Source organism: Phaethon aethereus (assembly GCF_964289735.1).
Source record: "Phaethon aethereus genome assembly, chromosome: 10".
Lineage (NCBI taxonomy): Eukaryota > Metazoa > Chordata > Aves > Phaethontiformes > Phaethontidae > Phaethon > Phaethon aethereus.
The window spans coordinates 15,945,012-15,967,995 of NC_138586.1; the positions used below are offsets into that span (position 1 = coordinate 15,945,012).

Below are 22,984 nucleotides of genomic sequence, written 5' to 3' on the forward strand. Positions count from 1 at the left end.
AATGAGTCCCCCTTACCTACACACACAGTGTTACATGCAATGTTTCGCGCTAAAGTGACTAGTTCCACCTATAACTACACCTGTGAGTATTTCTGGCAGCATAGCAGTGCCCACGCAAGCCAGATGAGGCATTTGGTGTACGAACCTGGGTGCCTGGTGCATTGCAAAAAGGCAAAACAAAGATGAAAAGTGGGAGGCAGTTCTGCAGGTTTTTTAAAAAAAAAATAGATGCACTAGGTGAGAAAACACACGTAGACACCTCACTGCACTTCAGAGCCAGCCAAAGAGCAGCTCTGATGGTCAGAGTCAAAACCAGCTACAGATTTATGGGTAAGGGAAATTAGGAGCTCTTTGGGGCCATCCCATACGATGAGTTCTCCTGCAGCCCATCCCACGGGCACCGCACTCAGCCCGAGCACTCTCACCTCCTCCTGCTCGACAAAGTTTCTTCTTGCTCGATGTGAGTCACCTTCAGGACTTTCTTGTCAATGAAAAGGTCTTCAGGGTAATTAGCTGATCGATACTGCCTCTGCTGAGCATGGCCGCATAACCGGCTGATCTGGAAAACACAAACACAGCAGCATGAGGAAATGCTGGGACCAGAAACACTGCAGGAAAAGAGCTGAGATGCACACTGGCCCCTGCACACGAGCTGGTCGGTCAGTCCTGTCATCCCCAGCTCATGCCAGTGCCTGAAAGCAAACCACTGCTCTATCCCCTGTGGGAGGGAAGGAAGGAAACTTCAGGAAAGATTTTTGGGCATCAAAGTGCCCCATGATTGTCAAAACCCCTGAGCTGCAGGCATGACCAGCAACACTCCCTACTGCTGACTTAAACTCACGCTGGCAGGAGGGGGCTTGAGATGTTCCCCACCCCTTCCTTGCCAAAAGCCACGGCATCCTGGGATGCTATGCTCCACCACCCTAGCCAGGCTTTTAGGTAACATCTTCCCTCCAAAGGTAAATCCTGAGATGCCAGTTCAGCATCTTGAGGCAGCTCAGCATCCACATGGCCTGTGCTGCAGATGCCCAGGGATGAGCATCATACATGTCATTACTAATTAAAAAAAACAGGGCCTAAAATAAAGCAAGCATTATGGCTACAGCCCAGTCATACCATGGGAGGTCTTGATTAACAGGGCTCTGTTAATGACACAAATTAGCTCATTAGCACACAGATGATTGGGTAACCAGATGCAGCAGCAAGGGAAGGAATCCAAAACGCCTCATTAAAGCTCTCCCACGCAACCAGTGTCCCAAGACTCAGCCAGCAGCGCTGCAGCCACTGCTGCAAATGGATTTGCAGCCACCTCCTTCTCTGGGAGACCACCGAGGAACAACTGCTCCCCCAAGGCACTGGTGCTGCTGCGAAACTTGCCTTTTGAACCATCCCATGCTATTCTACAGGACATGTCCGTGCTGGGTTGTGAAGGCGGCTTGGCTGATTGCTAGGACCACAAAGGCACTGCAGCTAACACCAACCCCTCCTTCCTTGAGCCTCATCCCACCACCTGCATCCAGGCTCAGGACCAGCCATGTCCCCCTAAAATGCCTGTTCCTCATGGCACCTCATTTATCTACATGCCACATGAACCAAGGCAGCCAGCTAAACTCGGAGTTAGCCACACACTGAAGGCTAAAAGCACACCCGCTGACCAAAGCTACAAGCATCTGATGTGTAAAGAGAAGAGATTAATTCTGTTCTATTACATCCTGCATTTGGGTGGGCAAATAAATTAGTAATGTCACCTCTTTCATTATCAAGAGCAGCACAGTTTGTTTGCTGAGGCTGCCATACAATAAAGAGTAAAAGAGAAGCCTCCTGGGAGCCAGGCACTGCCATTTCTGGTTCACAGCACGGTGGGAAGAGATGCTGCCACCGCTCCCTTCTGCACCTGCAGTTGCCTCTGCTGAAGTGGTTGCTCCTGCAGCTGCCATGGGAGCAGTTTCTGCAGCATCTTACGTGGTTTTTTTTCTCCGCTGCCCTCCCTTGGCTGTGTTTCCTCTCCACCTTGCCAAGCCCAGGTCTTGCAGAAGAATCTATAAGCCCTACTGCCCTCCCTAAATCATGTGGCAGACTTAAAAAACAGAGGGAGGAAGGGAGCAAGAGAAACGAATGCCACATTTTGGGCTGTTTTCTCTGCCTTTTGGGTTTTCCTTTAGCACACATTACTCCCCCATAAAATTCTCAGGTCATCCCCCAATGCAGGCAGACAGGACTAGAAGGAAACCACAGGGCAGCAGGAGACGTGGACAAGGGCATTTGGGGGACACCAGAGACCCCACCGCTGCAGAACAGGTCTGCAGGTCCCATGCACTCCCTGTGCTGGCTGGTGCCGCTCTCCCTGCCACAGGCAGGCTGGCAGGGGAGCGTGAGGGTTTGCAGACCTCACCCCCCAAAGGTGCCCTCCAAGGCTGCGGGAGATGAGACCTGCCACAAAACCGCCCCGGCGAAACACCGGGTATGCAAACATGACAGGACGGAGGCACAGAACGAGCGACGCCACAAACACAGCATCGCTGCACCCATGCTCTGCACGGGCACGTAAAGCGGAGGAGAGAAGCAGGAAAAGGTCGGATATTTTAAGCTGCTGCTTGCAATGACTCCCTTTGATTCTCCCCAGCTCTGTGAAAAGCCTCCCCTTCCCTTTCCAAAACCTGCCTTTCAGCTGGCGAAGCCTATTGAACCCCGAGAAAAGAGCAAGTCCAGGATCAAGGCTTTTTTCCCCGAGGATGCTGAGACACGCTGAATGCGAGAGGAGGGCCCGAGCGACAGCACGAACAATGGCACCTCAAACAGCAAAGCGGCCGGGCGGAGCGGGGCTGCCTCGTCTCCCACCCGGCACCGAAGGTATCACAGCCCCTCTGCTCCCCGCTCCTGCATGGGAGCTGCGGCTCAGCCACCTCCTCGCAGCCGCACTCAGTGTCCGGGTACCGCGGGCTCCTGCGAGGAATGGAACCACAAACAGGATCATGCTAGTCCCGACATGGGACAGCAGATGAAATCTTCAAAGAGAGAAGCTGGAAAATCTGAGCAGTGCATCCAAGTTTTTACTTATTTATTCAAGGACCAATTAAACTTTCCAGGAAAAAAAACAAACCCTGCAGCCCATCTTGCAAAGTCACAGGGAAATTATTGTCACATTTTAGTCAAACAAAAACCTGGCTGAGATTTCAACTTTAAATAAAGCGACAGAAGTAACAGATTGCCTGCTCATTTGCAGGGGCGGCATCATGTGCGCTTTTGGGGGGAGGGAACGATTTCACAAACCATCTGCCAAACTCTGCTGGGCCACAAGCAGTCTTAGGACAACAGCTCAGCAATCCTGTTCCAATCTTTTCCCCTTTTTGAGTCCCCGTTGCAAGCTCAGGAACACGGTTTCCCAGTCTCCTCCTAATCACTACTAATTTAAAGCGAGCTCCAAATTTTTAAAAGTGCAGAAAAATACCACTATAGGGCAGTTAGAGAGGGACAACACAAGCCTCAGACCTTGGGGGGAAAAAAGTGAGATGCTTGAGCTCTCCAGGCTTCACTTGCTTTGGCAGGAGCAGCAGAGCAAGGGCAGCCAGGTCCCCGGCAAAGTGGGATCCCTGCAAGAGCGAGAGCAAAAGGAAGGCAGCATGTCTAACCACGTGTGCTAAACGAGCATCGAGCGACAGCGGTAATACGGGGTTGCCTCCTGCCACACGACTATAAATGTGAAATTCAAAGCAAATTGACAGACGGGAACCGCTGGCTCTTCTCCGCGGGCTCTGCGCACCGTCAGCGGGACCGTAAACTTACACGAGGCCTTAGCTGAAGTATATTCAGCGCGAGAGCTGCGCAGTCTCTTATTTCACGTCTCACACACGGTCCCAGAACAGGCGGCAGCCTGAAACATCACGCCACACACAAAAAAAAGAAAAAGAGTATGTAAATCAAATGGCAGTGCGGTTTTTAGGCAAGGGGGGTTGGGGTTTTGTTTGTTTTTGAGAGAATCTGCCAGTCCACCGAGGGGACACGGCAAGCAGAACCTGCCCAAAGCCCTGAACTTTTACAGTCCCCCAAAGCCTCTGATACTTTAACAGCCAAAGCTAAATTTCCCTGCCCCGGCTCATTAGCAAACTCACTAATTACCCGATTTCATTAGCCTCCTTCACATGAGCGTGACCCAGGCCACGAGGAGAACTCTCAGCCTCCTGCCATCCGCCACTCGCCGCCCCGTTGCTTTATGGCGGCCGCAGGGCCAGCCCGTGCCGGCGGCCGGGCAGAGCTCCCCGGGGACCCCACGGCTCCTCGGGGCCCGCCGGCTGCCGATGGTCCCCGCACCGGACGGGGAAGCAGCTGGCTCCCAACACCTGCGGGAGCCGCACGCCACGTAATGGCTCCGCTTTAGATAGAACATTGATTTAAGAGGTGCGCAGGGACAGAGCTAATGGGGTAGCACTATCAGCTTTAACGCTTCGCCGTTAATTTAGGGTAAGAGGTGCCGGAGGACTGCTGGGAACTGTTTGTGGTTGCATGGAAATGACGCACCGTGAGCAACCGGGGACCAGATCCGCCACCATGGCTGCTTCCAGCCGGGTTGACCGCAAGGGTGCAGAGCACAAAACTGGTCCACCTGGGTGCCCGCAAGCCAACGGAAACTGGGACCACTGGGGTAAGGTTAAATGACATCCAGAAAAGGGTAGTAAGCACAGTACCATGTGCTGTGCAAAGCATCACAGCCTCGGTGCAGCCGACGGAGAGCGAGGCCCCCACGGGCTCCCCCAGCCCGGCCGCGGCACGGTGGCATCGCTCACGGCGCCGGGGCCACCAGCCCAGCCCGCTGCGCTGCCAGGCACGAGGCGGGCGGCTGCACGGGGCAAAAACCTCTCCCCCTGCACATCAGCAAGCAAATCCAGATGGGGAGATATCAGAGAGCGATCTTCAGTGCCAATCTGAGCATCATTTTCAAGGGTAAAAGCTTTTTAAAGGTAATTTTCTACAAGATTTTAAAAAAAGCTGATCAACTTCACCTTGGAAGAGGAGTGCATTAGACACTGTTGAATACCTGCTGCTGCCGCTTCTCATTCAGCCCATGAGCTCCACTCTACTCCAAAGGAGAGCTTGCTATATTTGACCTTTATTTAAACTTTACATGGAGTTTCCATTTGTCTTCTCTGTGAACTCTTCTGCTTATAGATGCATTCTCCAGGAAGACACCGTATTTTTTTTTCCTCAAGGGGATGGCCTCATTTTTGAAGATTTCCTCCACAATCTCCTCTGCTCTCTGGAGTTCCCCTATGTCATTTTATACCTGTTCCCGAGTTTCCTTTGGGAGAAGCTGCACATTAAACTGAAAAGCGATTAACTATTATAATTGATTCGAACACAGCTTCTGAAAGGGTGATTTGCCACGGTACGCACAGAAGAGACAACCACAGACCTCAACAGATTGTGCTGCCTTTGGAGGAACCAACTGGTACCCACTGAATCCTGCACATCATTCGGCAATGGAACCCAGTTTGACCAGTAAGGCTGAAAGCCTCAGTAACACAGCTGCCTGCATTGGTGCTTCCTCCCCAATTCTTTTGCACAACCTACTCTGCTACCCATCATCTGTATTATTAGCATTATAAACGGGGCACAAATGCATTCTTTATCTTCAAAGTCACCATAAAAGTGAACCTGAAGTCTATTACTCAAGTGCCATTATAGAAATCCGCTTAATTAAATTCTAAAGGGCTTAAACCAAAAATATACATTGCGATGATGTGGGACAGAACATAAACTTTTAAATAGTAGTAACCAAGCACATTTACCATTTCTACAGGTGTAATAAAAATGCTAATATATGTTAATGTTTAGTCAGTGGTTAATGTTTTGTCTTCTTAATTTCCCCAGGGCTTTTATTACTGATTTAAATCTGCCACACTACCCCAGTGATTGCATCGCCTTCCACAAACTGCACACCACACTCTCAAACGAATGCTGATTAACAGAAGTGAAGAAACATTTAGCTAGGACAAACACTCTTATTATATGCTTGTAATCATTACATACATTTTGTCAGGAAGATGGGAAAGAGACAATTCCCCGCTCCCTCGCTCTTCTCACAGTGGAAAATATGATGATGGGCATAAAAATGAATTTACAAGCCTTTATTTTAGGAAGCACATAATTATTAACTAAATAATGATTCTTCTGGTTCCAGGCACTCGAGCAGAAGGAACAAACTGGGTATGATAACACAAATGTCTTCTACACACATTTCACTAAAATTCCTCATTAATGGAGTAGTAAATGTTATTAATCAGCTCTATAGTACTACGATTTCCATTATTCAGACATCACCTTGCAAGGATTACGTAAGAGACAACATCCTAACTCACTCGCACAGAGCAGCAGGAATCGAGGGAAGTAACCTACTCTCCCTGCCGAGGAGAAGAGCGTTTAATAATGCATTACCTTTAAATAATGCAACACTATAATGTGTAAAATGCACACAAACACTAATGCTTAGAATAACAGAATGCCTGTCACACCAGCGCCCGCAGTGACGCCCAACACATGCTGCAAACACGTGCTACAAATGCTCAGGGACCCCTGCAGCTACCAGACCGGGTTATGCTGAAGGCCATCACCACCTGGTTTGAAGACCAGGTCTTCAAACTCCTGCAGACCAAGGAGGCATTAAGGAAGCATTTTTAGAAGGAAATAACTTCATTTTTATATCCCATCCTTCACGTAGAGCATCACAAGACACTTTGCAGAGGCTCAGTAGGAACACAGGGCCCAGGGAGGACTGATGGCTGCTCCCTCCCTGGCCTCATGTCTCATCTGCAAAGACAGCTCCGACCACCAACAAAGAAAAACGAGCAAGAGCTCAAGACTTGATGAAAGAGGAGCCAACTGTGCTGTTCCACAGCCACCCTGGCAGACCCCAGCTGCTGCCCAAGGTGCTCGCCATGCCCCGGTGTGACCCAAGGGCTAACTGGTTCCTCAGGGCGAGGAGCAGGATGTACCCCCACACAGCCACATGTACCAGTGTGACAGGTGACAAAAGAGCTGGCAGGTCTGATGCATTGCATGATGATGCAGCTGCTCTACCCCACAGCCTGCATAAGGGCATGGGTGCAGCAGCTCAGAAGAGCACTGGGGAGCGCAAGCAATGTTTTAAGGGTTCCACCTCTCAGTGCTAATTGCTGAAGCTGGATGATCCCCATCTGCGCTTCTCCCTGCTGCATCAGGGTTCAAATAGCTTAAATCAGTCAGAGACCACCACTGCAATTCTACCACTGCTCCCGCTAGGGCATGCCATGCTGTCCCCAGGAGGACCCAACGCCCGGTGTCCCATACACATACCATGGCATCCGAGACACCTCCACACTGTGTCCCACCACATCCCCGACCCCTGTGCTGACCCAGCTTCTCCACCGTGCAGGATGCCCTTTCCCTCAAAGGAACCATGACCTCAGCGTGAGTCGAGCCCTTTCAAACCTACATAAAATAATGCAAACAAGATGTTCCTTCTTTCTGGCGTTCCCAGCACACAGCATTTAATCCAGCAGAGAAAGCTGCTTTGTGTTTAAGCAAAAGGCTGTTTATTGTTATTTATAGGTAGAGAGGAAGTCGGACTAAATGATCACAGTTGTTCCTTCTGCCTTTATAATCCATGACACATAATTAAAGCACAACTTTTCAAGTCAGTGTTTTGCTCCAGTGTTTTGTTAATGCCATGTTTAACACAAAATTTCGTTTTTCAGTTGTTATGGTCAGACCTCGGCAGCAAACCACAGGGCAAGTGGCTGGTACCCCAGCCAGGGCTCAGACTCAACCCAGACAACAGACCAGGAGAGTCAAAGAAAAAGCATTTGCTTAATTTTCAGCACATGGTTATATAGCTTTCCCAAGCGGGGACAGTTCCTGGAACAGGGCTCCGTAGCATACTAACGCACCATTATGGTCTTAAGTTACATCTACGCAATATGATGTTTCTTAGACAACCAAACTAAGGCTTTTTTTCTTGGAAAGAGAAGTCAGCCTTGCCTGAAAGGTGAAAACAGAGCAAAAGGGAAGATGCAGGAGCAAAATCCAGAGAAAAGCAGGAGCATGCTAGACTGGCCAAAGCCAGGTTCAGGAGCAAAACACGACAGCGCCTGGAGCCCGGCTCCTGGTGAAGCCCCGAGCCCCCGACGCGCTGCGTGGCTGATGTGGGGGCACGGCAGAGGCTGGGGGCATGGCTGATCCGCCCCCCGTGCTGCCGTCGCACCTTTGGGCCTCTGATTCCTTGAGGGGCCTGAAAGTGTTCCAAACTCAACCAGCTGATTTCGAAATCAGCACTGAAACAACTACCTTGCTAGAAAATTTGGACCCTGGGGTAAACAAAGCTGATTTCTACTAAGGATGCTAAACACATTGCAACTACACAACTGTGCATTGCACTTGCTATAATACTTGCACAATTGCTACTGCAGGGCCCTAGAACACCCTCCTGTTGCAGGCAATTAAATCTCCTCCATCCCAACAGACTGAGATGAAAAGCAAGGAATTGGCTTGAGGGATTACCGGTTTCTAGCAAGAACTTTAAAAAAAAATAAATTACTTTATGTACCTCTACCTGTCAGTGAGCGAACAATAACCCCTTTGAGAGTACCAAGCTCAGCTCCGGCTGCAAGCTCCAGCTCTCTTGGAGGAGAGGAGTGGCTGCGACTGCCCCGGCTCGCCAGCAGCGGGGGGAAGCGGAGCCCGGGGCAGCCCCGCTGCCCGCAGAGGTTCCCCCCGCCGCCGAGGCTGGGCGATGAGAAACAGCACAGGGCAAAGCCAGCCTTGTTATTTTCCTTCCCTGAGTTAATTGGTTTCCTTCGCAGATTTCTGTGGGTTTTAATATCGCACTGTGTTTGTGCCTACGGCGCTACAGAAAGGAACAATTCAAGAAAAATAAGTTCCTAGCAACTTAATTTGGAGAGGAAAAACAGATACCTGCCATCAGTCTGGACCATAAGCTGGAGACAAGGTCTATAATAGGTTATTTAACAGCAGCCGTGTCAGCTGGGTTGCAAATGTGGTCAATACCTACCAGTCCAACTTCCCCCTGACAGCCCCGAGCAGAGATTCAATTATTCTTTGAGAAATACATCATTAAATAATTTAAAAGTTACTGCATGACTTTTTCCTTTTTTTTTTTTTTTTTTTAAACCATACCAATTCAATTTTGGAAGTATAAAGCCATTATAATGTGTCAGCTAGCAATTAGCTACTGTACACTGTTTATTCTTGAATATAATCTTTGAGTAGAAGGGCAATATTCTTAGAAACGCAGCATTAACTTGTTCCTCAATGACTTTAATATGGCTCTTTTCAAATTACTGCTCATAAAATCCCAGGGAAGAAAAATCTACTGATGATATTCCATCTCCTTAATTAGTTCTCTCTCTCTCAGCAACCCAATAGCAAGTGTAATATTTATATAAAAAAGAGCACATAAGGCTTACCACTAACTCTGCTTTTAACTGGTGATATCAAAACAAGCAGGTAAAAAGCAGCACCTATTTTGCAACCTGCGCAGACTGAGCTCACAGGTACACGCAGCTTTTCAGATTTGTATTCCAATAAACACTTGTACAGAAACCCTCCCAACGGTTTTCACGCCACTAACACTATTTTTCACTCTAAAATGTCCTTCTCCCTTCCTGGACTGAACAGAAAACCTTTCTGACCCCAAAGGGTTCGGTGCCCATCATTCCTCCCCGCTCACCCTTACAAAGGGCCATAACCCTACTTATTTTAACCTACCCGTAGGAATAAGCCCCCCAGCAGCCACCTTTTGCTCCCTCCAGCCACCTTTCTCCTTCCGAAGACCAGTTTCCACTAAAATGGCAAGGCTGGAGGCACCAAAGCTCACCAAATCTTTTCAATGTTTTTTAAGCTGCTTAGTATCTTCACCAGAATAATTACAACCATTTGTTTCCCAGCTAAGCCCGGAGCAACCCCAGGGTGCGTTATCCAGCCGCTGGCAAGGGGTGCACAGGCTCTCCCCATGCTGATGCCGTGGACCTCCCCAGGAAAAGCCTAAAATAGAAATGTAATAATTCTTGTTAATTGGAAAGTGGTAAAAATATCTCTGCACAGCTGAGATTAGCTGCTGATAAAACTAATCCATTCAAGGCCAGAGGGCTCGGGAAGGCCCTGTGTTCTTTTTTTCATTATTTTTCCCCCCTCATTTGTTGATTTTTCTTAGTTTTGAAGCTACCAGATCCATATTAGTTTTTTTTCCCCCGACAGTCAGTCCTAGCCTAATCCACTTAAAGGTCAGCACCAAGATAACCTACCTAAAACATGGCAGACAAGGTAAAAAGACTCCCATTAGATTTTTGCTCATGATAAAGGAATTACATTTTTCCCTGAGACAAATCAAGCTTATTGAAAATGTAAGTCATTATTTTCTATAAAGATATAAATATCTGCGGGGCTTTTTCGAGACTTTGTTGTAACACATCTTGTTTTTACATGTACTGCAGTTAGTACAATTGAATTAGAGAATGACTTACAGCGTTAGATTAGCTTCTGCTTGATTGAGAATATCTTTATAATGGAAATCGGTGTGCTCTTTTAACCTCGTTACAATGCTATATTATATGTCTGATTGATATATCAAAGTGGCTCATTCAACAATATGCTGTTTGCAGACAGAAATGAAATGAAATCAACTTTATCACAACACCTTTATTAACATCGTCAAACTGAAGATTAGAATTTGATTACAAGAAGCTGATTTCAATAAACTGATATGCAACAATTCCAAAACAAGGGAGGGAAGCATCAGATTTACAAAAAAAAAAAAAAAAAGGACTAAATACTTTTAATGCATTTTTGTATATCTTCTTTACTTTCCGCTCACTTTGCAAGGTGTAAGCTGGGAATTTCCACAACTCACTGAAAAGATAATTTTTTTCTACCAAAATCTTTCGGTAGAAAGTGTTACTGGAATGCCTTCTGGCTCCTAACCAGCAGTGGGAATTGCATGAAGCAAGGCTCAGAAATGTCCTGGGCATTTTTCAGGATGGGCTGGGCAAGCCCTTTTGGGCCCATCTGCTCTGACCTACTGGTGCCATTTTGCTGGTCAGAGCCACCCCAGCACTACCTTGCATGGTTCTCACTGTCCTCAAGCACCCTGCTTTTTGGGCTGTCCCTCCAGGAAGGGACAGAGGAAGGAGGACTTAAACACCAGCATGGGCAGTTGAGGTATCTACGGAAATACCTGCTCTCTGGTGCTCTGGAGAGCAGCAGCATGAAGTTTATTTGTACAGTGATACAGATCAATACATGCAATCCAAGAGTTAATAAGATTTAGAAAGACATAACTCAGAGCACATCAGTCACCCCCAAATTATCTTCACTAACAACCAGGCTCCCTCACCCTCTCCAGGTCAGTGGCTAAGAGCATCATCTCTACCACTCTCGCACTGATAGCATGGAAGAGAATTAGGTGTGAAAATTGATTAGGTTAGAAAGATACACCTGCATAAAGAATTGCTAAATTCCCCAGCTGCTGGCTTGCTGCTGCTTTCCCCCCCCCTCTACTTTTTAAACAGAAATAACTCTGCCAAAGTAGCTGCAGGCTATCAGCACAGCTTTCTGCAGCCAGCCGGCTCTCGCACAAATGAAGCTTTGAAAGAATAAGGCAGTTAGCAGCAAACTTCACCCTCCAAGTGCAGACTCCGTGCCCTCGGGGGTTTATTAGTGGGGGAACACAACAGGTAGGGTTGGAAAAGGCCATCGGTTCGTTTTGCAGTAACCCGAAGAGGCTGAGAGGACCGCTCGAGAGCTCTGCTGGCAGCAAGGGTGCTTCGCTGCAGCAGACGGCTGAAAAATCTGCCTCAGTTGTTTGTTGTAATTTTTTTTTCCAGCTATATGTATTTATAGATGGCATCTTTCACGGCTGGTACCTCAAAGCCACTTTACAATAAGATGTAAAAATGATACGATTCACAGCACCGCACACAGGCAGAGAATTCAAAATGAAGCAGGACACTCATTGCAACCCAGCCCCTCATCCTCTCCAGCGCTAAACAAAATGCTGCTGCTCCACCCAGGCAGCTCTGGGCACCATTCCTGCTTCGCAGAGGGTCGTTTTTTAAATTTCTGGTTTGTTCTTGGCTCCTTCATCAGCATTGCTAATGGCAGAGTTAGCTCTAGTTTTAAGGCAGCAACACTCACGGGGGTTACTGTCACTGCAAGTAAACGCAGTGTGGTTAAGATGAAGGATGCCCGGCAAATGACCCCAGATGGAGATCTTAGTGGAAACTGCAGTCAGGGATAATGAGGCCAAAAGAGGGTTTAGCGTAAAAGCATAAAGAGATGGATATTGGTGAGCGCGAGTCCGGCATTGCAAAGCTGTGGGTCTTCGCAAGGATAAAAATCTTCAGGAAAGGAAATGGGCCGGAATATATTTTGCTAATAAGGCATCTATGTTAATAGAGGTTGTGGGAGGCTGCAGCAATCTGGACAGCAAGTGAGGGAGCCGTGTCCACAGGGCTGATACTTGGGGAATTTTATCTCTCCAATAAAACAAAGGTGTGCGGCCAGTTTTGAGAGAGAATCCCAGAAGCAGCTCCCCGATTCCCTAGTAAGCATAGAAGGCAACAGCTTGTCTGGAGGGATGGTCTGGTCTGAGCTAAATAGTAAGAAAGGCAGTTCATGCCATGGATATAACCTCTCTGTGGGCTCATCTGAAGCCAGGCAGGTCAGCTTGGACCTAAAAGCCTCCTAGGTTTTCCATACACCAGCTTGTAGCATCTTTCAGGGAAGCTAAATCAGCATGGACCCTGAGCATAAAGCTGGTTTAACTCTGAAGGAGGCTCAGCTGTAAAGCTCAGCTGCAGATACACCTCCCACGAAGGGCCTGTGCCCCAGCCCTCTCCATTCGGAGGGGCAGCTCCTCCTGGGCCAGCACCTCTCCCATGGCTCCTGAAGCGGCAGAAGCCTCAAGACACCCAGAGGGGACTTTCAGACGCTGCGATCTTTGGTTCAGCCTGAAACTCATTTTTTTCCACTTAAATCCAATCTACTTCAAGACCTCACATTATGTCCTTGACCATTACAATTTATTACAACATGAGACCATTTGAAATTTGAAAGCCTAAAGCCCAGTGTCCAAGAAAGAGACACCCATGCATCCCCTCCTGCAATGTGCACAGTCTACTTTGAAGCAGATGATCACCAGCTCTCTCCTCTCCGCCATCCCAAAGCATCTAATGTCCAGCTGCCAAATACAGCTGTGATGGGAGCCAGGAAAAAAGAGGAGAGATGAGAACAAAAGAAGATGCTCTGTGCAGTGAAGAAAGCTGCATAATACTGCAAAGCTGTGTACCCTCGCTTCCAACTGTTAAGACCGTATCCTACCACCACTACTTCGATTAGCTCTTTGTACTACTGTCAGGGCATCTTAGAACCAAGTATCTTTTTAAATGCTTGGAAGCCAGTTGCACAACAACAAATCAGCTCCTCCACTAAAACAAGAAACACAGGACCTGTTTGTACAGGTACACAGAACTAGTAATTAATCTGCACAAGATCTCTAGGTTTCTTCTGACTTCAGCTCGGAAAAGATGCAAGACACCCCACCGCGTGCAACCTGCGTGCATCTCGCTCGCACTGTAGCCCACATGCGATTTGAAGTGAGATCAAGCCAGGCTCAGTGGGCGCCGTATGATATTCCTGCCCATAAAATGCAGCAGCCTTAAAAAGCTCTTTTTAAGCCGCAGAGTAGTGGGGATGAAGTTGCCACCAGCTGAGTGATCTGCCTCTGACTGAAGTCAATGAAAAGATTCGTGTGAGCTCCGTTGCAAAGTTGGGCTGGGCATCAAATGCTGTCAAAGGATGTTCCTCATGCTGTCGTGTGTGTGTGCAGGGAGGAGGGGTCACCATTAGCAGCTACCATCTACTTTTAATTAAAAAAAAAAAAAAAGAGCATCACTGCAAATTCCATTGAAATGGCACAACGTGCCGGAGGCTAGAACACATCCAGTTAAAAGGACAGAGAGAGAACGAAAAAGGAGAGGACAACATAAAAGTTGACAAAAATGAAGCAAAATCAAATGCTATTTTAAATTAAACCCACGTTGATATTCAATGCCATCTCTTCTGGCTTTGCACTGCCAGGTTTGAGCATCGCTGGCAGCATCCACTGCTTCCACCTAGCAGCTCTGCACAGTCCTGCGCATTCCCCAGTGCATCTCTGCTTTGGCCGGGCCCAGTTTGGTGATAAATTGACCCAAAGCCTCACCATGCCATCTGGGCAAGCAGGAGGGGAGACCAGCATGCCACTTTGTCCATGCTGGACCCCAGCAGAAAAAGGGCAAGGCTGACCAAGGACCATGAAAGCATGCTAGTTGTGTCTTCTAGAGGCAAAGCTCTTGTTAGCAGTGAATTAAATAAGTGTGTGATGTCAGTGCACCTCCCTCTGAAGGCCAGACAAGAGGTAAAACTTCCACTACACTGAGAATAAACTCTGAGCCTCTCTCCCTCAGAGAGGCAAGCGATGGTCAAGAGCATCCATGCCAAAGTCCCTTCCAAAAATGAGATGCAGACCCTTAATTTGCTACTGTGTATTTGAACATTAAACCAAAGACTTCAAGACCACCAGCAGCATTCCAAAGTTGCTGGATCAAAATCGTTGATGCTGGGTTGCAAAACTGCAGGCATGAATAATTTTTGCCCTTATTCTTTCAGCACCAGCCAAGCCATCAACAATGTGGGGATTTCTAGCTCAAAATCCATGCCTTACATTTCAGCGCCTTGCCATATGCTTCCCCAACTATCAGAAAATCTTTAATATCTGAAAGCTATTAAGACAACTAATCATGATACTCCCAAGGTATTTTCACAGGAATGTTGCCAATACTGTCCGTGGTGATCAGGTTTATTTTCATCCTGTAGCGGAAACAGATGCTTGCTTTAATACACCTTATCAGGTACATTACACCTCCTATCACAAAATGGTTAAGAAAAGTACACAATAAACACACCTTGGGATAGCTACGAGTGGGTCAATAGCTACAAGTGGGTCCGAGCTTACAGAAAACCAAAACCTCACCTGTATTTCCACCTTTAAGTGAAAAATGGAGCTAGCTACCAGCGAGCATTAGAGAGCAGCCTGAGGATTAAACTTTGCCGATAAAGAAACTGAAAATAGAGAGGCTGTACATCCAGCCGACTATCCCATGAGTGATGCCAATAGAAAGCAACCCACATTAAAACTACAAAGAAACCGATCTCGGCGTCTCGAAGGGAATGACTTCACGAACAGCACTGTAATTTCAAAGCTTTCCTCAGAAGCCTCTTGCCAGCTCTAGCACAGAAAGAAATCCATTAGCGGACAGGAAAACTCGCTGGAGCTCCCTGCTGCTGCAACCCACCGAGCAAAGCAACTTCCAGAGAATCACCAGGTGAGCTGGCTCCAAAAGCAGCTCCTGGGCAGCATCCAGGGAAAACCACACCAGCATCGCCGTGCTGACAAATGCGCTGAATCACTGTGTATGGCGACAAGGCAATACTTTCACCCCTGGGTACCAAAAGTCCCTTTACTTACATATTCTTGCGTTTCATCCCTGCCCAGCTGCAGGCACTGCAAATGTCGACACCGATTTGCAACAGAGCAATGCTTCTCTCTGTGGTGCTACAAGCAAAGTAGCTGGTTATCTTTTCACCACACTCAGGGTCTCCCTACCAGGAATCTCCAAAAAAACAAGGGCAAACAAGGGTCCAGTTTGCCTGACTCTCTTCCTCCCTGGGGCTCCCCCGGCAGCTTCCCATGGCCAGCATCAGAGCTGGGCTCACAGCCGGCACTCCGCCTGTGCTGGCTGGGGTGAGCACTCTGGCTTTGGGATAAAACCAAACTCAACCCGCGCTGTGGCTTCGCCTTCTCAGCAGCGCCGCAGCATGGCTGTATAAACGAGTTAACCCAGACCTCAGCAGACTCTTAAAAGTGTTTGTAGGGAATTAAAACACCAGGGATCTGCTCACAGCACAAGTACACTGAGAACTGCACCCTGTTCCCGTGCAGTGCTGGTACCCTTCCCCTGACCCGCTCCCCTCCTCAGCACAGATGGGTACGATTGGTTCCACACAGGTCTGGCTACCTTCATTCTGCCATTTAATAGGATTTCCTAGAAACTCAGCCATCAGCTCTGAGTGAAGAAAAATGCTTTGCCGAGTTCCCTGCTCTGTCCTTTCTAGGCAATACTCTGCAGGTAGAGGGGCACACCTCTGCCGACTGCAAGGGGAGAGCAGGGGCCGGGCAGCTCTACCAGCCCATGCCTTTGCATTTCTCCCTAGAGATGCGGATGCCCAGGCTGGGGCACACCTGCCTGACAAGCCTGGACTGGCTGAAGTTTCTTGGTACGGTTTTTTGGTGGTGTGCTGCTGGTGTTTTTCATAATGTACCTTTTCTACGAGACCTCACAGAATCATTAAGGTTGGAAAAGACCTTTAAGACTATCAAGTCCAACATCACCGTGCCCACTCAACCATGTCCCAAAGTGCCACATCTACATGTTTTTTGAATGCACTTACACTTGTAAGACTAATCTCATATTCCTTTGCAACCAGTTCTCATTCCTGGATGCTGGCATGTTACAGACACATCAGCTCCACAGTATCTGCTGTGCCCGACCCTAATTACACTAACATGTACAGGTCCTGCCATGCAGAGAGTCACGCTGTGCGAGGTGAGGATCAGCAACTGCAGCTCCATGTCCAGATGAAGAGGCACCACATGACAGCTAAAGGGCAGGAGAAGTCCTGCCACCCCCATCCGAAGGGCTGGGACGGGACACGTGCCCTGCTGGGTGTGCAGAACAAAGCAGCGAACAGAGCCCAAACCCAAATCACTTTCTCTGACAACTCACACCTGCACTACATCCTCCTCCTCACATGCAGTACATGGCCACAGCCTCACCCCAAGCCACCCACTGTTTTTGGTTCATGTCTCACTACACTACAAGTTGCCTGTTCCCAGTCTGTTGGGATGGGTTCAAAACTCTGATGAGGTACATGGGGGGGAAGCACTAAAAAAAAATATTTACGTAGACAAATTAATACCTGTGTCAAATCAACAGCCTTCACCTCAACTCTGCAACCTTTCAAAATAAATTTACAGTGCTGGCTTAAGGCAGGGAACCCCAGAGGAGATCAACTATTGGCAATATAAGACACCCAGACCTATTGTCTCTCGTACTTTCAACAGCAGAGAAAGCATTAACTTCAAGAGGTGTCAGGGTTGAATATTTTGTGACATTCATTTGTAGTGCAGCTCTCCAATTCTCTTTGTTTGTGATAGAAAGCATGAATAAGACTGACTCAAATCGCTCTTCTCTACATTCATGATTAAAATATCTACAAGAGGTGGACATACTAGGCACATTTTCAACCAGGGAAAAAGTAGCAGACAGGGAAATTAATAGTATATAGATACAGCCCTAGACAGAAAATTTTTTCCCAATCTACCCTGAGACTCAGCCTCCGTGATAAAGTATTTTAATAGCATATTTTAGGGGTGAAGTTTTTAAACAGACAAATTGTGGAAATAATAAAGCCCTAATACACCATCACTGACAAATTAACTGTTAAAGCAAGGCTTGGGATGGAAATTGCCTACTGCCATAGTATTACTGAATTCACTCTTCTGCATTGCTGTTTACATACCAGGAACACCACCAGCACGTAGGCTTACATTTAAATGCATGCCTGGAGGCGCACAGTTTCCAAAAGCAGATTAACAACAGTATGACTCTGCATCTTGAGGATTGCAGAACTCCTCAGAAATCTACCTGGAGGCTCTGCAACACCTCTGGAGCTCAGGTTCACATGCCCTTTGTAGCCACGTCTGCTGCAAGCTATAAAAGGGGTCCAGATCCTCATCCAAATGCCCGCACCCAGCCTAGAGGTGGGTGGTGAGGAGGGGACAGAGAAGCAGCCACATGGAGGAAGAGGATGCTCGGTTGGGTAGTGCACCCAAGGACCTGAAACACCAGAAGGAAAAACTACTGCCGCAGAAGTGCCACCAATGCCATGACAAACAAAAGAAGCTCAAAGGACAGGCAAGGGCAGTAGTGTTGTTATTCAGGCTGTAATCACTATGGGCATTGGAAGATAAGTTTTCCATAATTCCAGGAGGTTTTAATGACAATTAAATAACCTGTCATTATCCTTAATAACATACAGGTGAATTGAACTTTGCCTACAGAAGCAGTGATGGCCAAGGTCAGTAATAAAAGAGGTCGATACAAGAAGCCAGCAAGAGAGCAAAGCCCCACATTTTCAAAGACAACTCCTGTGGCATTTTACACTTTGATATGACAATGATGTCTAAAAACAATCATATTTACAGGATAACAGTAAATACAATTGTTTGCTTCTGGGTATATTCTTTGAAACTCAGTATGTGCTGATAAGTTTAACAGAGAAACTTTCATTCCAGCACAGCAGAAAAAAAAGAGTATTCTATCGCTTACAGGCAGAGATACTTACTCCAGATCCCAGATGCAGACCGGCTATCAGAGTCAGGCCGTCTGCAGTGCTGTAGTTAAGACTGTCAGCACAGTGCCCTATTCCTCTACTGCACAGCTCATACCTTCATTTGTAACAAAGGTTGCTCTGGGCTCAGGTTTGACATAAGAGTCTTAGCTGAGCAACATCAGTATTTTAAAAATAAACTTTAAAAACCCAGTGGCCATTCTCTTTTAGTGACAATTGCCAGTCAATTGGTTTGCTTGGTCTGGATTTTTTACCTCTGCACTCCTGTAACTCAAAAATGTCTCTAGAGCAAATAAAGGAATCACTCAAGTATTAAATAATAAAGAGGAGTTATGTTTAAATAACTACCTAACTATATGTGGCACTAATGAATTCAAACAGCTCTGTCAAGTACAAAAGTACTGAATGGTTTTGCAACGCTCAGATTTTTTTATTTTAAAGGAAGTCAATTTACATTCTGGTTTGGCAGAGGATAGGCAGATTATGGCTCTATGGCCATGGCTTGCGTTGACTTTAGTGGTGCTCCATCTACTTGTCCTCCCACAAACACATTTTCAGTAGACAGATCAAGGTCTCAATATTTGATAACATAACTGACAGTCATGTTCCTTCACTGTATACATGGAAATCTTCAATAAAAAGTACATTTTTATTGTTGTGCCAATAAAAGAAGCATATGGGAGGACAAACACTTATCCTTTCAGGACCATACAGCAATGCACAAGTTGGGTGTGCTTGCAAAACCTGGAATACAGCCTGTAAGGGCAATGTTTCTGTGCTGCCTTAGCACCTACAAGCACGGCAGGTTTGCCAGTGCAAAACATGTTGGGTGCTTTTGCTCACAGCTGAATACATCAACTCATCTTTTCGGACCAAATAGGGTCACGTTATGCATGGAAGTAAATTTTGTTTCTTACTGCCTTGCAAATGCCAACTAGGCTTAGAGTTGAGCCAGGTTTTCTCTCTTGTATACATCATTATCAACCGTAACATGAATTCTCCATCTTGCCTGACCTCAAGCTAAACCTACAGCTACATCTCTGCTCCTCTGCTGTTCCAGAGAGGGTTGACAGGTTCTGACCGATGGGAGAAGAGCCTGCCCTGGCTCCACAGCAGCAAAAGTCATGCCTAGCAGAGCTGCTGCCCCTGGACCTCATCAGTTGGAACCTCCCTGCAGTCCTGAGAACATGAGAAACAGTTGGAAGGCTGCTGTGAAACAGCCCCCTTTTCTGCAGAAAGGGGCTTTCTATGGCATTGCAATCTTCAACAAGCAGCTTGAAAGCCAGTGTGCTGCACCATGCCCTGGAGCCTAACGTGCTGCTCACGAGTGCTGCCTGCATCCATCTGCCCTGGTGACCAACACCAAAACCCAGCCCTCAGCCACAGCCTCCTCCTGGTCACCGCAACACAAGAGTAATCCAGCTTACTGGACATTTAGTCCCCAAGTCCCTCCTAAGCAACAAAGAGAGCTTGCACTACTTGTGCCAAACTGCTCAGGGGGTGTGAAACCAGCCGGGTGCCACCACATTATTTCACAGCCCGCATACGTGTGGTGGCATGTCTCGGGCAATCACTGAGCAAAGATGGCACAAAAAACAGCACAGAAGAGTGGTGCTGGCTGAATGCCATATAGCATTATCCATAAGCTGATACATTTTCATGGTCCCCAGAAAAGATAAGAGTTACTTACAGTGCAAGTACTACAGTGACCTACATAAGCACAGTTCTTTTGTAAACAGGAGTTAGGAATGACAGGAACAAGCAGCTAACAGGGAAACAGTGGCAGATTTTAATCATCGTTGGCTTTAAGCAAACTATAACAGTATTCCCACACCTTCACCCCCGTCGCCCGTCTACCCTACCTGCACAGAGCAGCTCAATTGCGTCTCAAGAAAAATCTTCTCTGCAAAACAAGCATTATATTACTGTGGTCCATTTGTCCCTGGCATTCAAACAGAGCAGCAGGATTTTCTGAACAAGAAAGCCTCAGTTTCTTGGCAGGCTCCAAAACTCACGCAATGTGTTTTTAAAGAGACAGGTCACTCCTAATAAATAAGAAGTAACCTCATCCCTGGGATTAAATGCCCAAAACTGGAATGAGTTACAAGAGGAAGGAAAACCAGATCTCTTTTAGTAAATCAGGAAGCAGGGGATGTCACAGTACGTGCCTCCGCTTGGCCTCTATTTGGAGGTACATTTTAGTGATGAACTAAAAGGAGACAGGGGACACCTGGAGAACAGGACCAGCCTTTCAGAGCTACCCAAGGCAAGTACAGCACCCAGGGAGTACTGGAGATGCTGGGACATCTCAGCTCCCGATCTCACATCCCAGCTACAAGGCTGATGCCAGGATGACTCCAGACCCTTCTGTTCTGACCAACCTGAAAAAAGGCAAAGCCCTTAGCTGAAGTCCAGGCCCCACAAACACCAGTTTCAAATGCTACCAAGAGTTTTTTTTAAAATAATAATTTAAAAAATCGGAGAATTGGGGGCAGACGGAGGGAAGAGCTGGAAATCAGAGGATTTGGGGTTTGTTGGCTGGAGGACAGGGATAGCTTGGTTTCAACATGTAGAGCTTGTGGTACACAAGCAAGCTCCTGCTGTGGTAGCGAGCTAGTGGAACTGCAGAAAACCACTCACAGTTGTTGAGAGCTTTCCTTCGTTCTTCTGCACGTAGACAATCGCATCCCGCACCAAGGAGAAGAGGTTCAGAAGGACGTGCTCCATGTCATAGATGCCATGCATGCCTTTGGTCAGCCCCTCCAGTGACCCGATGTACTCTCGCCAGTGGTTATCGATCTCTGTGACACCCGCTAAGCATCCTTGCATCACCACGCCGCAGTAGCCAGCACAGGGCTTGGCCAGGAGGAGCCCCTGGCAGTGCGAGCAGTACCACATCTTTAGCAGTGCTCGTCCACAGTCCTTGCTGAATTTTAAGTGGTCAGTAGTATTTATCACCTCGATTCCCAGGTTGAGTGCCTGCAGAAAGACTCGTGTGGCCTGCAGCGACTTGGACACCTGTGTCATCATTGTCTTCGGGTAGTTACCAAAGACTCTGAGGTCTCTCCTGGCTGCCCGCAGGCATTCAGTCATTTCCACGGAAGGATCGGGGAAGCCGGGATTAATCAAGTGAGAATAAACCAAAGGGAATAAACTGTCAAAAAATTCATTTATCATGTCATTTACGCTTATGTCAGAGCCCAATATGTACAGTGAGACATCAGTAAAAAGTTCTCCAACAAACTTAAGAGTTCTGGGCCCCATGCTCTGGTAGTGGGTCCTAAACATGCTGTTGGTGAAGTTTCTTGCATGCCGTACTACAATTTCAAAGGCTTCTGCAAAACAAAACAAAACAAAAAAAAGAAGTTATTAAGAGGTGATGAGCTCAAGAACAGGGAGGATAACGCCGTACCGCATTACTGCCGCAAATGCTGGTCCTACCCTGACCGCTTTGGGTCACGCGCCTGCTGCAAAACTTACCAGCATCAGCGATTTTCACAGGAAATGCATATATTCTTTAAACACAAGCCACATTTCAAAATGGCAAAAACTATGATCTAGTTAACATTTCAGCTTTTAAAGAAAATATTGATTCAAGAAAAGGGCTAGACTGCAATTTCTTTCTCTCCCTCTTTCATATCGATTTGAAATTAACAGGAATTCTGTCTCAAGACTTAATTTAAGGCAGAGGCAAATGTTTGACAAACTGTACAGTGTTTAAAATCAAGAAACACTAAATGCTGACATTCCATTATGAAAAGGAAAATATTTACAGGAGCTTAATCACAGAGGATATTTGGACTCAAGTCCCAGCACTCGCCTTGCACTAAGTGTCCTCAAAGCCATTTGAAAAGCCCCTGCAGTGCTGTAGCTTTCCCAAATGCACCAGGCTCACTTCAGCTGCAAATCCAACGTTTCATCTGCCCTGGACATGAGCTGCTCCGTGGTCCAAAGCAATGCTGAGAGCCAGTGATGCAGTGTCCACCTGTGGGTGCCCAGCCAGGACCACACTCACACACATCAGGTTGTGCAGAACAGCCCCGTGAAGCTGAAGTTTTACATGGAGACCATCAATTTGCTAAGAAAAGTCAGGGTGCATTTTCCCCTCTCCACTTTCAAAGACTTGAGGACTTTCTGCCCACACCTCCTCCACGTGGCAAACAGGAGAGACTCCAGCAGCACAGTCACTGCACAGTTATTCCCTTAATTACAGCTCTCCACACCAGGAGCCTTCCAAAACACCCGTACCCAGGTATGTAAAGACAACATACCTACACACACTCATTTGCAAGGTAAGGCATTAGAAGGGGAGGCCACCAGTGCAAATGAAATTCTTTTTCTTCAGACAGCTCTCTCTACCAGCTTGTGTCCCACCCTCCAGGGTATTATTCATAAAATGCTAAAAATGGTGAACAGCCTCTCAGTTCACAGGTCACTGACACCCCGCGATGTAATCGCTCTCAAATATGCCGCTCTGGAAACACAC

General features: G+C 47.3%; 1 protein-coding gene across 1 annotated transcript in view; it reads right to left on the reverse strand.

Moving 5' to 3' along the window:
* The window catches only part of GPC3 (glypican 3), a 152,506-nt gene that overhangs the window by 59,441 nt on the left and 70,081 nt on the right, over window positions 1–22,984 (reverse strand). Inside the window, exons 3-4 of the mRNA XM_082004242.1 lie at window positions 21,139–21,833; window positions 426–559 (exon numbers count right to left, since the gene is read on the reverse strand). Coding sequence (XP_081860368.1) covers window positions 426–559; window positions 21,139–21,833 — 829 coding nt within the window. The remainder of the gene's footprint in view (window positions 1–425; window positions 560–21,138; window positions 21,834–22,984) is intronic.